This window comes from Salmo trutta, chromosome 38, assembly GCF_901001165.1.
Source record: "Salmo trutta chromosome 38, fSalTru1.1, whole genome shotgun sequence".
In the NCBI taxonomy this organism is placed as follows: domain Eukaryota; kingdom Metazoa; phylum Chordata; class Actinopteri; order Salmoniformes; family Salmonidae; genus Salmo; species Salmo trutta.
In genome coordinates this window covers 28,755,036-28,769,139 of record NC_042994.1, presented here as the reverse complement: position 1 = coordinate 28,769,139, position 14,104 = coordinate 28,755,036, and the positions used below count along the sequence as shown (strand labels likewise).

The 14,104-nt window shown below is 45.4% G+C and overlaps 1 protein-coding gene across 1 annotated transcript; it reads right to left on the bottom strand.

Annotated features, from left to right (window-relative positions):
- Positions 1 to 1,524: 1,524 nt before the first annotated feature.
- On the bottom strand, positions 1,525 to 10,750 carry LOC115177845 (hsp90 co-chaperone Cdc37-like). Its single transcript, XM_029738837.1, has 9 exons — positions 10,433 to 10,750; positions 9,085 to 9,378; positions 8,308 to 8,413; positions 8,086 to 8,201; positions 7,843 to 7,965; positions 7,503 to 7,595; positions 5,592 to 5,681; positions 3,893 to 3,964; positions 1,525 to 3,801 (listed from the first exon to the last, which is right to left on the bottom strand). Exons 1-9 carry the CDS (start codon positions 10,544 to 10,546, stop codon positions 3,646 to 3,648), a joined length of 1,164 nt encoding a protein of 387 aa, XP_029594697.1. The 5' UTR covers positions 10,547 to 10,750; the 3' UTR covers positions 1,525 to 3,645.
- Between the last annotated feature and the right edge of the window lie 3,354 nt (positions 10,751 to 14,104).

The window sequence follows — 14,104 nt, the reverse complement described above, 5'->3', positions numbered from 1 at the left end:
TCAGCCCTCTGTGAGGAATGAATGAACAACTCCACTCAGCCCTCTTTGAGGAATGAATGAATGAACAGCTCCACTCAGCCCTCTTTGAGGAATGAATGAATGAACAGCTCCACTCAGCCCTCTTTGAGGATGAATGAATGAACAGCTCCACTCAGCCCTCTTTGAGGATGAATGAACAGCTCCACTCAGCTCTCTTTGAGGAATGAATGAATGAACAGCTCCACTCAGCCCTCTGTGAGGAATGAATGAACAGCTCCACTCAGCCCTCTTTGAGGATGAATGAACAGCTCCACTCAGCTCTCTTTGAGGATGAATGAACAGCTCCACTCAGCTCTCTTTCTGACATGGTGCGTTGTGCTTCTGTATGGATGAGGCATGTCAACGTCTGATCTGTGATATTGATCAGGGGTGTACTCAGTTCCTAATCGAAAGCGGGTTTGTAATTTTGACCAATTACTGCACTGTTACCGTGGACGTCTGTTCCTACCGGTGATGACACCAGTCTCCTGGACGTCTGTTCCTACCGGTGATGACACCAGTCTCCTGGACGCCTGTTCCTACCGGTGATGACACCAGTCTCCTGGACGCCTGTTCCTACCGGTGATGACACCAGTCTCCTGGACGCCTGTTCCTACCGGTGATGACACCAGTCTCCTGGACGCCTGTTCCTACCGGTGATGACACCAGTCTCCTGGACGCCTGTTCCTACCGGTGATGAAACCAGTCTCCTGGACACCTGTTCCTACCGGTGATGACACCAGTCTCCTGGACGCCTGTTCCTACCGGTGATGACACCAGTCTCCTGGACGCCTGTTCCTACCGGTGATGACACCAGTCTCCTGGACGCCTGTTCCTACCGGTGATGACACCAGTCTCCTGGACGCCTGTTCCTACCGGTGATGACACCAGTCTCCTGGACGCCTGTTCCTACCGGTGATGACACCAGTCTCCTGGTCATCACTGGACAGACCTGTTACGTAGGTACATTCCTACAGTATATTATCCCTCACTATCTACAGAATAGCTCAACTCCGTTCCCCCCATTCTACTGTACCTGCTGGATGCAGGATTCCTCTGATTTCCTGTAGAAAGTAACTGTCTCCCTCTTTTTTTCTCTTACTTATCAGTGGTCATTTCATGAGTGTGTTTCCATTGTCAGGTTGTCATATTATCTGGTGTCTATACCATTGAAAGTGTTTTATTGGCCAGTACAACATGTTTTCATAAATCTATTGGTCAGCCTCAAACACCTGCTTACCAGTAATTGTCGTTGCATAAATCAAACAGGGAACGGATTCTGTCATCTTTCTACTGTATCAAAGTCTGGCTTCTGATTGGCTGATACACCGGGAGGGTGATGTCACCACATAGCAGGTATCTGGCAGTATCCAATGGCATTGATGAAACAATACAAAATACCATTTACGGGGTTATATTTTCACCATGTTCACCGAAAGAGAGAAAGCGAGAGAGAGACAGAGACTGAATAAAAAAAACAATGTACAAAGGACGAGGAGAAAGATACTGTTTTTGCAGATCAACTTTACTAAGCAAGAGACACAACTGTAATAACGAAAGGGGTGGAGTCAACTGACAGACCACACCCGCTCTGTCCCAGCTGCAGCGAGGTGCTCCGATCAGAATTGCACTGGTTTTAACCTGTTTCATCTGGTTTAAAGTGGTTTGACCCATGCGGAGAGACAGAGACAGGCCTGAGAGATGGTTTGGTTCAGAGGGGATGGAGGTGAGATTGGAGGGTTTAAAACCAGGGTTGAACAGTTCTGAATGAGTTTCTGTTGGGTAGCGGTTCTAAGATCAAGGTAACATTTCAAAGACTGGTCTGAGTTCTAGGTGACTCGAAGGGGAGGGAGTGGAGAGTGGAACTACACTTATAAAACAAAACAAACAATTATGAATAACAAAATCAAAACAGATCACGTGCTATTAAACCGGAAGTGAGGTGGGGGGGTAAATATAAAGATGGGACTATGGGCACTAGCGGTTCTGGAGGGGGTTCTGGAGGTGGACCCCCTAAATGTGGAGTATGAAATCATTTTTACATAACTAATTTTTGCTATCGTTCTTTTTTTACATCCGTTATTAGACAGTGACAACGCGGAACATGGTCTTTTGCCTGCAATGCAGTGAAGAAAATGATATGACAACAATAACGTCTAATGTAACTGGCCACTCTAACAGTACAACTGGCCCCAGCTTGGCCCCCCCAGTTGAAATGGTCTAGAACCGCCACTGACTATGGGTAGAAGAGACAGCAGGGATAAGAAGTGAGGTGGGGGGGGTAAATATAAAGATGGGACTATGGGTAGAAGAGACAGCAGGGATAAGAAGTGAGGTGGGGGGGTAATATAAAGATGGGACTATGGGTAGAAGAGACAGCAGGGATAAGAAGTGAGGTGGGGGGGTAAATATAAAGATGGGACTATGGGTAGAAGAGACAGCAGGGATAAGAAGTGAGGTGGGGGGGTAATATAAAGATGGGACTATGGGTAGAAGAGACAGCAGGGATAAGAAGTGAGGTGGGGGGGGTAAATATAAAGATGGGACTATGGGTAGAAGAGACAGCAGGGATAAGAAGTGAGGTGGGGGGGTAAATATAAAGATGGGACTATGGGTAGAAGAGACAGCAGGGATAAGAAGTGAGGTGGGGGGGTAATATAAAGATGGGACTATGGGTAGAAGAGACAGCAGGGATAAGAAGTGAGGTGGGGGGGTAAATATAAAGATGGGACTATGGGTAGAAGAGACAGCAGGGATAAGAAGTGAGGTGGGGGGGGTAAATATAAAGATGGGACTATGGGTAGAAGAGACAGCAGGGATAAGAAGTGAGGTGGGGGGGGGGTAAATATAAAGATGGGACTATGGGTAGAAGAGACAGCAGGGATAAGTGAGGTGGGGGGGTAATATAAAGGTGGGGTCATGGAGAAAGGGACTATGGGTAGAAACGGAAGCAGGGTGAAGTTTAGCATTTTCCCCAAATGGTTAACGTCAGGATTGGGGGAGGGGAATCTGATCCTAGACCTGTACCTAGGGGAAACTTCACCCCACATTTTCATAAAGCGTCTCAGAATAGGAGTGCTGATCTAGGATCAGGTCCCCTTGATGTTGTTCAGATCAGATCCAATAGGAGTGCTGATCTAGGATCAGGTCCCCTTGTACATGTGATGTTGTTCAGATCAGATCCAATAGGATTGCTGATCTAGGATCAGGTCCACTTGTACATGTGATGTTGTTCAGATCAGATCCAATAGGAGTGATGATCTAGGATCAGGTCCTCTTGTACATGTGATGTTGTTCAGATCAGATCCAATAGGAGTGATGATCTAGGATCAGGTCCCCTTGTACATGTGATGTTGTTCAGATCAAATAGGAGTGATGATCTAGGATCAGGTCCCCTTGTACATGTGATGTTGTTCAGATCCAAGATCAGCAGTCCTACTCTGAGACTCTTTGTAAATACTGGCCCGATGCAGGTTTTCAATGGGTCAGGCTAATGCTGGCGATACTAGCCCAATTAACGCTAGGGAAGTTAGCATCTTCACAGCATGTTTTCAATAAGACAAGCTAATGTTAGTAAAGAGTGTAGCTAGGTCTGAAAAGGTCAAAAGTCTAACGGAAGGGTCCGATTCATTTCTCCTCCTCCGCCTCGCCCTCCTTCTCTGGTTCTTCCTCGTCCTCCTTTTCCTCTTCCTCGTCTTCTTCTTTGTCCTCTTCGTTGTCGGTATTGGCGTTGGGAACCCAGAGTCCTGAGTCAATACACCTCTTCATGTGGCCCTTTGCCTCCTGCGGAACCCCACAACACACACAGGTTAGAGTTAGAGTTAGTTAGAGAGAGAGTTAGAGAGAGAGTTCGAGAGAGACAGGAGACACTCACCATGGGGTCCATCTTGCTTATAGCTTCCTGCAGCATTGAGATGTCTTTATCATCAAAACACTTCTTCATTTCCTGTGAAACAGGATGTGACATCACAAGTCAGAGGTCAAAAAAGGAGGCCGAGGTTGGCGACCACTTCCTCTGAATATGTGACCATAGGTTGCTGACTATTATGAAGATGTGTCTGTCTGTCTCTCTGCGTGTCTGCCTGCATGTCTCTCTGCGTGTCTTTCTGCCTGCATGTCTCTCTGCATGTCTGTCTGTGTGTCTCTCTCTGGGTATGACTGACTGACTGACTGACTGTGTGTGTGTGTCTCACTGTGTGTGTGTCTCTGCGTGTGTCTGTCTTGAAGAAGTGACTCAGCCCCCGTACTGGTGTTCTTCCATGCCGTCCCTGGGAGGGGTGCGTCACTTGAGTGGGTTGAGTCACTGACGTGGTCTTCCTGTCTGGGTTGGCGCCCCCCCTTGGGCTGTGCCGTGGCGGAGATCTTTGTGGGCTATACTCGGCCTTGTCCCAGGATGGTATGTTGGTGGTTGGAGATATCCCTCCAGTGGTGTGGAGGCTGTGCTTTCGCAAAGTGGGTGGGGTTATATCCTACCCGTTTGGCCCTGTCCGGGGGTTTCATCGGATGGGGCCACAATGTCTCCTGACCCCTCCTGTCTCAGCCCCAGTATTTATGCTGCAGTAGTTTATGTGTCGGGGGGCTAGGGTCAGTCTGTCACATCTGGAGTATTTCTCTTGTCTTTTCCGGTGTCCTGTGTGAATTTAAATTCTCTCTCTCTCTCTCTCTCTCTCTCTCCTCTCTCTCTCCTCTCTCCTCTCTCTCTCTCCTCTCTCTCTCTCTCTCCTCTCTCTCTCTCTCTCTCTCTCTCTCTCTCTCTCTCTCTCTCTCTCTCTCTCTCTCTCTCTCTCTCTCTCTCTCTCTCTCTCTCTCTCTCTCTCTCTCTCTCTCTTCTCTCTCTCTCTCTCTCTCTCTCTCTCTCTCTCTCTCTCTCTCTCTCTCTCTCTCTCTCTCTCTCTCTCTCTCTCTCTCTCTCTCTCTCTCTCTCTCTCTCTCTCTCTCTCTCTCTCTCTCTCTCTCTCTCTCTCTCTCTCTCTCTCTCTCTCTCTCTCTCTCTCTAGGACTGCCTGGCTTGATGACTCCTTGCTGTCCCCAGTTCACCTGGCCGTGCTGCTGCTCCAGTTCCAACTGTTCTGCCTGCAGCTATGGAACCCTGACCTGTTCACCGGACGTGCTACCTGTCCCAGACCTGCTGTTTTCAACTCTCTAGAGACAGCAGGAGCGGTAGAGATACTCTCAAAGATCGGCTATGAAAAAGGCAACTGACACTTGCTCTTGTGTTACTGACTTGTTGCACCCTCGACAACTACTATGATTATTATTTGACAATGCTGGTCATATTTGAACATCTAGGCCATGTGCTGTTATAATCTCCACCCGGCACAGCCAGAAGAGGACTGGCCACCCCTCATAGCCTGGTTCCTCTCTAGGTTTCTTCCTAGGTTTTGGCCTTTCTAGGGAGTTTTTCCTAGCCACCGTGCTTCTACACCTGCATTGCTTGCTGTTTGGGGTTTTAGGCTGGGTTTCTGTACAGCACTTTGTGATATCAGCTGATGTAAGAAGGGCTATATAAATACATTTGATTTGATTTGATTTCTCTGGGTATGACTAACTGACTGTCTGTGTGTGTGTGTTACCTCTGGCAGAGTGTCGTAGACTTCCACAGGGTCCAGTCCACCAGGCCCCAGTCTGTTCTGTCTCTCCTCCTCCTCATACTCCTCCATAGCCTTTAACAATTAGTTTATTATTTTCATTTTGAACCTCACCAATGCCTCATATTTAACTCTATGTACAGTTGAAGTTGGAAGTTTACATACACCTTAACCAAATACATTTAAACTCAGTTTTTCACAATTCCTGACATGTAATCCTAGTAAAAATTACTGTCTTAGGTCAGTTAGGATCACCACTTTATTTTAAGAATGTTAAATGTCAGAATAATAGCTTTTATTTCTTTCATCACATTCCCAGTGGGTCAGAAGTTTACATACACTCAATTAGTATTCGGTAGCATTGCCTTGAAATTGTTTAACTTGGGTCAAACGATTTCGGGTAGCCTTCCACAAGCTTCCCACAATAAGTTGGGTGAATTTTGGCCCATTCCTCCTGACAGAGCTGGTGTAACTGAGTCAGGTTTGTAGGCCTCCTTGCTCACACACGCTTTTTCAGTTCTGCCCACACATTTTCTATAGGATTGAGGTCAGGGCTTTGTAATGACCACTCCAATACCTTGACTTTGTTATCCTTAAGCCATTTTGCCACAACTTTGGAAGTATGCTTGGGGTCATTGTCCATTTGGAAGACCCATTTACGACCAAGCTTTAACTTCCTGACTGATGTCTTGAGATGTTGCTTCAATATATCCACATATTTTTCCTCCCTCATGACGCCATCTATTTTGTGAAGTGCACCAGTCCCTCCTGCAGCAAAGCACCCCCATGCTGCCACCCCTGTGCTTCACGGTTGGGATGGTGGTCTTCGGCTTGCAAGCCTCCCCCTTTTTCCTCCAAGCATAACGATGGTCATTATGGCCAAACAGTTCTATATTTGTTTCATCAGACCAGATTACATTTCTCCAAAAAGTACAATCGTTGTCCCCATGTGCAGTTGCAAACCGTAGTCTGGCTTTTTTATGGTGGTTTTGGAGCAGTGGCTTCTTCCTTGCTGAGCGGCCTTTCAGGTTATGTCGATATAGGCCTTGTTTTACTGTGGATATAGATATTTTTGTATCCATTTCCCCCAGAATCTTCACAAGGTCCTTTGCTGTTGTTCTGGGATTGATTCGCACTTTTCGCACCAAATCACGTTCATCTCTAGGAGACAGAACGCGTCTCCTTCCTGAGCGGTATGACGGCTGCGTCGTCCCATGGTGTTTATACTTGCATACTATTGTTTGTACAGATGAACGTGGTACCTTCAGGTGTTTGGAATTTGCTCCCAAGGATGAACCAGACTTGTGGAGGTCTACAATTTTTTTTCTGAGGTCTTGGTTGATTTCCCCGTGATGTCAAGCAAAGAAGCACTGAATTTGAAGGTAGGCCTTGAAATACATCCACAGGTACACCTCCAATTGACTCAAATGATGTCAGAAGCTTCTAAAGCCATGACATCAATTTCTGGAATTTTCCAAGCTGTTTAAAGGCACAGTCAACTTAGTGTATGTAAACTTCTGACCCACTGGAATTGTGATACAGTGAATTATAAGTGAAATAATCCGTCTGTAAACAATTGTTGGAAAAATTACTTGTGTCATGCATAAAGTACATGTCCTAACCGACTTGCCAAAACTATAGTTTGTTAACAAGAAATTTGTGGAGTGGTTGAAAAACGAGTTTTAATGACTCCAACCTAAGTGTATGTAAACTTCCGACTTCAACTGTATGTATGCATTTTAGTATTCTGTTCATCAGTCCACAGTTTTGATACAGTCCCAGAAAAATGTGAATGTCAGAATGTTTTTGGATGAAATATCGCTTTGAAATTCTCCCACTTCCATAAAAATACTTTTAAACACCTGAAGGAAGAAAAAGAAATGGAGGGAAAATGACCTTTTGTATCCTGATCTTAGCCCTGCCTCGAACTCTCTCTTTAAATGACTCCAGCTCATCAGTAAAGGCCTCCTGGTAGGGCTGGTCTGCAGTCTGACAGAGAGACAGAGGTGTGACATACCGATATACGTGTGCACAGTACATACACACGTGAAGTTAAAACATCAACTCATAAAGCCGGGATTCAATCAAAGGGGCGTTATCGACAAGAAAACAAGGCTTTTCATTGAAAGGTCATTTCCACTTGAGCCGATATCTGCAGCGTTTCTGTCTGTATGCAATAACGCGCCTCTGATTGAATACCGGCCTTTTAATGAACAAAGGCAACACACACACAAACCTTGATCTTTTGGAAGAACTCTCTGAAGCATCCTCGAGGGTCGATCTTCAGGCTCTTAGCCAACTCTAAGATGAACTGCATCACTATGGTCTGATGGGCTACCTGATCCATCAAACCATGTTTCTACACACACACACACACACACACACACACACACACACACACACACACGTTAACATACACAAAGACACAGAAAGATGTAAACACACACACACAATATCTGTGAAACACACCCCCCCTCACCTCCTCCACCTCCAGGTCAATACACATGATAACCAGGAAGTTAGCCGTCTCTTCACACACCAGGTAAGGGTGGTCAGACAGGTACTTCTGACTGTCCTCCCAACGCCGAAGCATCCCTACACACCACACACAGGTTAGAAAGAAAGGAAGAGAGAAAGAGAGAGGGAGAAGAGTGTAGAATACAGACATTAAATGCTTTAGTTGTGAGGTGTTGAAACTCACCAAAGTGTTTGATCTCTTTCTTGTGTTTATCAACAAAAGTCTGGTGTTTCTCCTCCTTCTGTTCCTCTGTCTCTTCTGTCGCTTCCGGCTTGATGTTCAACATACTCTGGGGGAAGAAGGGATGGAGAGGAGGGGAGAGAGAGAAATATATTTTCAGTGGACAGGACAGTTGACAGTAGAGGAATAACATGTGACATCAATAGTTGTGATGATAGCCCATATCTTCATGATTTATCCTTCAACAAAGTAATGTATTGTCTTCCTATCTCACCTGGCTGAAGCCCTCCTTGTTGAGGGAGTGGTGTATCTCTATAACACCTGGCTGAAGCCCTCCTTGTTGAGAGAGTGGTGTAATCTCTATAACACCTGGCTGAAGCCCTCCTTGTTGAGAGAGTGGTGTAATCTCTATCTCACCTGGCTGAAGCCCTCCTTGTTGAGGGAGTGGTGTATCTCTATCTCACCTGGCTGAAGCCCTCCTTGTTGAGAGAGTGGTGTAATCTCTATAACACCTGGCTGAAGCCCTCCTTGTTGAGAGAGTGGTGTAATCTCTATAACACCTGGCTGAAGCCCTCCTTGTTGAGAGAGTGGTGTATCTCTATAACACCTGGCTGAAGCCCTCCTTGTTGAGGGAGTGGTGTATCTCTATAACACCTGGCTGAAGCCCTCCTTGTTGAGGGAGTGGTGTATCTAAAATCAAATCTAATTAACTGGTCACATACACATATTTAGCAGATGTTATTGCGGGTGTAGCGAAATGCTACAGCCTCAATATCTCACCTTGCTGAATCCCTCTTTGCTGAGCGTGTCAACGTTCCAAGGCATCTTTTTCTCCTCTCTCCGATGTTCCTCCATCTTCTTCTCCCACAAGCGTTGATCCTTTCTGTATTTCTTCTCCTCGGCCTGGGCCTTGCTCAGCGCCGTCTTCCTCTCCTCCTCTCCCTCCTTCTTTCCTTCCTCCTCTAACTCCTTCACTCTGTACTGCACCTCTTCCAGACGTCTCTTACACTCTGCCATGTTCCTCTCCAGCTCCTCTCCTTTCTCCTCGAAGGCCACCTGTTTCTCCACACGCGCCTAGGAGGGTGAGAAGAGGGGTGATGAGAGGAAGGGTGGAGGGAGAGAAGGGGGTGATGAGAGGGAGGGTGGAGGAGGGAGGAGAGGAAGGGTGGAGGGGGTGTAGTGGAAGATTAGAGCAGCGGAGAGAGGGTGGAGGAGAGATGAAAGACAGGAGGGACATGGAAGGATGAAGGAGGGAGGAGAGGAGAGGAAGGGTGGAGGGTGAGAAGGGGGGTGATGAGAGGAAGGGTGGAAGAGAGATGAAAGATGGGAGGGACATGGAAGGATGAAGGGTGGAGGAGGGAGGAGAGGAAGGGTGGAGGGGTGTAGGAGGGAGGAGAAAGGGGTGGGGGATAGTAACATTGTTGTTCTTTAAAATGTTACCTGTTCGCTAGCTAACCAAACATCTTAGAGGAACAGGACTAATGAAGAGAATTTAATGTAGGTAGGCTGTGACTGGCCTCACACTCCAGTACAGTAGGTGGCGGCGTATGCAACATTAAAGTTTGATGCAATCCGCCAACCAAATCCCAAAGAAGAAGACAAATAATAATTATGTTCAAGGCAAGATATTGTACCTAGCACAATTCTGCTGGATTAGTTGATGTAGCTAGCCAAGGTTAAGGTGAATCACAGGCTGTGTGGATAAACTCTTATTGAGCAAGAGAGACCGACAAGGAGAGAGAGCACGCTAGAGCTGTAGACAAACGTACTGAGCAAGAGAGACAGGAAGGAAAGGCAGACACAGAGAGACAGAGCTGTGGACAAACTCCTATTGAGCAACTAGGCTACTACTGTAAAGCCCGAATGTTGAAAGCCTTGCCTAGTTAACACCCTGGACCAGAGCTAAGCCTAGCTAGCTAGCACTTTAGCCAGTTGGATTAACGTTAGTCACGTTAGTTGACCAGCTAACTAGATTAGCCGGTTGAGTACTGATTTATATGGCTAAGAATTTAGCTAGCTAGTGTTTGCTGACAGCTACTGTCGCTAGCTGCCTAACTAGTCACGTACGTGAGCTATTTCTGTATTAGTATTATTTTAGTTTAGACATATCGCCTGTTGTCATAGCTACCTGATGCCTCCATCGGAAGAGGCTCGGGGTGTCGATATTGGGGTGAGTCTCATCCTCGTCATCCGACACTTCGATGTGGTCCCACACACTGTAATCAATAGTCCTAGACGTCATCTTCTAGCTCTCTCTCCTCCTTCTCTTTCCGTGGGAAGTCCACGCAACAACAGCACACTAAATGGAATGATGTGTAAAGAAAAATGTCAACTTTGGTCCTGTTGAAAGAGAGAAAATGCGAGGTAAGCTTGCAGAGAACCCGCCGCCCTCTACTCGTTGCTTCAGCTCAGAAGTATTTTCTGGAAAGCTCTGGTGCTTCCGATCTGCGAGGTAGTGTGACGTTGAAATCGTGCGACAGAGATGGGTTTGGAGTCTTCGAGAAGCAGAGGGTCCTGAGCAAATAATTCACTGTGAAAGTAAACCTTTATATTTTTAGACTTAGTTCATTTTAATCTCTGTGGAATGTTTCTTTATTTCTAGAGCAAAACGTTAAGGTACATTCTGTTTATAATCACATATGTAATCTATAGCGTCAGCCACAGGAGGGCGCACAAGGAGCAAAAAGCAGATTTGTTGTTGTTGAAATCACATCAAGTTACACCTTCTGAGTACTTCCAAATGGTTCTTTATTGGGAAAATATATACAAAATAAATGCATTAATCTACACACCCATGTGCATACATGTATAATAGTGCTTTCTTTGCACACATATTCTGTTATTTGGTACTTGATGATGACTGAGTGAATTAGACAATGCAATGCAAGTTAATAAATACTGAAATTAACATGATCTGCAATTGAAAAGTGTGGTATTTGATTTTGCACCGGTCTTCAAGTGTAACCAGATACACTACATGACCAAAAGTATATGGAGATGAACATCTCATCCAAAATCATGGGCAATAATATGGAGTTGGTCCCCACTTTGCTGCTATAACAGCCTCCAGTCTTCTGGGAAGGCTTTCCACTAGATGTTGGAACATTGCTGCGGGGACTTGCTTCCTTTGAGCCACAAGAGCATTAGTTGAACGATTAGGCCTGGCTCGCAGTCAGAGTTCCAATTCATCCCAAAGGTCTTCGATGGAGTTGAGTTTAGGGCTCTGTGCAGGCCGGTCAACTTCTTCCACACCACAGGAGATTGGTGGCACCTTAATTGGGGAGGACGGGCTCGTGGTAATGGCTGGAGAGGAATCAGTGGAATGGTATCAAATCTGTCAAACACATGGTTTGATGCCATTCCATTCGCTCCGTTCCAGACATTATTATGAGTTGTTCTCCCTCAGCAGCCTCCAATACTCCACAGCGACCTCGACAAACCCTTTCTGTATGGACCTCGCTTTGTGCACAGGGGTATTGTCATGCTGAAACAGGAAAGGGCCTTCCCCAAACTGTTGCCAAAATGTTGGATGCACAGAATTATCTAGAATGTCATTGTATGCCGTAGCGTTGAGATTTCCCTTCACTGGAACTAACGGGCCTAGCCCGAACCATGAAAAACAGCCCTAGACCATTATTCCTCCTCACCAAACTTTACAGTTGGCACTATGCATTGGGACAGGTAGCGTTTGCCTGGCGTCCGCCAAATCCAGATTCGTCCATCGGACTGCCAGATGGTGAAGAGTGATTCATCACTCCAGAGAATGCGCTTCCACTGCTCCAGAGTCCAATGTCGGCGAGTTTTGCACTACTTCAGCCGACGCTTGGCATTGTGCATGGTGATCTTAGGCTTGTGTACGGCTGCTCGTCCATGGAAACCCATTTCATGAAGCTTCCGACAAACAGTTATTGTGCTGACGTTGCTTCCAGAGGCAGTTTGGAACTCGGTAATGGGTGTTGCAACCGAGGACAGACGATTTTTGCGTGCTACGAGCTTCAGAACTCGGCGGTCCTGTTCTGTGATCTTGTGTGGCCTACCACTTTGCGGCTGAGCCGTTGTTGCTCCTAGATGTTTCCACTTCACAATAACAGCACTTACAGTTGACCAGGGAAGCTCTAGCAGGGCAGAGATTTGACAAACTGACTTGTTGGAAAGGTGGCATCCTATGACAGTGCCACATTGAAAGTCACTGAGCTCTTCAGTAAGGCCATTCTACCCGCAATGTTTGTCTGTTGAGATTGCATGGCTCTGTGCTCAATTTTATACACCTGTCAGTAACGGGTGTGGCTGAAATAGCCGAATACACAAATTTTACATAGGCCAACATACACAGGCAATCCACATAGTGTATCCTACATTCAAATACAAACAAGTGCGCTAACATTGACTGGCTAGCTAGCAACTTCACTAGCAGTAAATGCTAGCCAGCTTGCTAGTTAGCATAAGCTGCTAAGAGTGCTAGCTAGCAACTTTAATAGCAGTAAATGCTAGTTAGCACAAGCTGCTAGGAGTGCTAGCTAGCAACCTTACTACTAGATGTCTGAGGTAAAATACATGAAAAAGATAGCGTAACTTAATTGCAGTTGTAAATGTTTCTTGTTAAACATTATGACTGATAGCTTTACAGTTAATGTTGTTTTCTAACCTTGTAGGTATTTTACACAGCATTGTGATGTCATATAGCTAGATAGCTAGCTACATTTTTAAGAGAGAACTTTTCAATTGCATCTCTTCCCCCTGTTTTCAGTCACAGGCGGGGACTGGATTAGGTGTGAGCAGTGCAAGAGGTGGGCTCATGAGTTGTGCCTCAATTTTACTGGGGATAGCTTTATTTCTGACCCATGTACAAATTAGAATTGTGCTACAGCAGAGCATAAGAGAGTTGCCACATCAATGTTACACTGAATTAATTAGTTAAGTTATTGTTATGAAATGTTAAATTCCAATGTTATTAAATAACATTGCTATTGGCTCCCGAGTGGCGCAGCGGTCTAAGGCACTGCATCTCAGGCACTGCATCTCAGAGGTGTCACTACAGTCCCTGGTTCAAATCCAGGCTACATCACATCTGGCCATGATTGGGAGTCCCATAGGGTGGAGCACAATTGGCCCAGTGTTGGCCGGGGTAGGCTGTCACTGTAAATAAGAATTTGTTCTTGCCAAGTTAAATTAATAAAATATGTAATATGATATTCAATGAATATGTTTTTTCTGAATTAAAAACCTTTTGCTCTTGAATTTCATTTTAAAGATTGCTGGGATTTAAAATCTTGCACTATTCAAATAGCATTTTGTGCAATTGTACATCACGGATTGTATATGTAAAGTAATTAAAGGTAAAGGAACAACAAAGAAAATGAATGTGCAGGAGAGTTAAAAAGACTTTACATCAAATCTGCTCATAGTGCAGATATTAATAGTGACCTGTGCAACACCACCCCCCCCCCCCCATAGTTTATTTAAATAATTAAAATAGACTTAGCTTTTAAGTATTACTTACTAAATCATTTCTAGATAAAACTGACTAAATGGATTTTAACACACTTGTGTGAAACCCTATGCCATAATCTTCTACAGGGGTAACTGGCCCTTCTACAGGGGTAACAACATTTCATGAAATAACAAAAAAAGTGTAAACTGTAGTCATTTATCTCCCTTTATAGTTTATTCTGCCTAAGCATGACCTTTATCCACTTACCAATTTTTTCACCAATTGTTGCTTTTTTGTGTCAACAATTAGACATTGTTCTTAGGGGGGGCTAGATACCTCCTAGTACCCTACAGGCTGTGACTTACTTTG

Excerpts from the sequence above, each read along its gene's own strand:
- LOC115177845 (XM_029738837.1), bottom strand. The coding sequence starts at position 10,546 with ATGACGTCTAGGACTATTGATTACAGTGTGTGGGACCACATCGAAGTG. Across the intron at positions 9,379-10,432 it reads TCTTCCGATGGAGGCATCAG|GCGCGTGTGGAGAAACAGGT; the intron begins GTAGCTATGACA and ends TCACCCTCCTAG. Across the intron at positions 3,802-3,892 it reads TAAGCAAGATGGACCCCATG|GAGGCAAAGGGCCACATGAA; the intron begins GTGAGTGTCTCC and ends GGGGTTCCGCAG.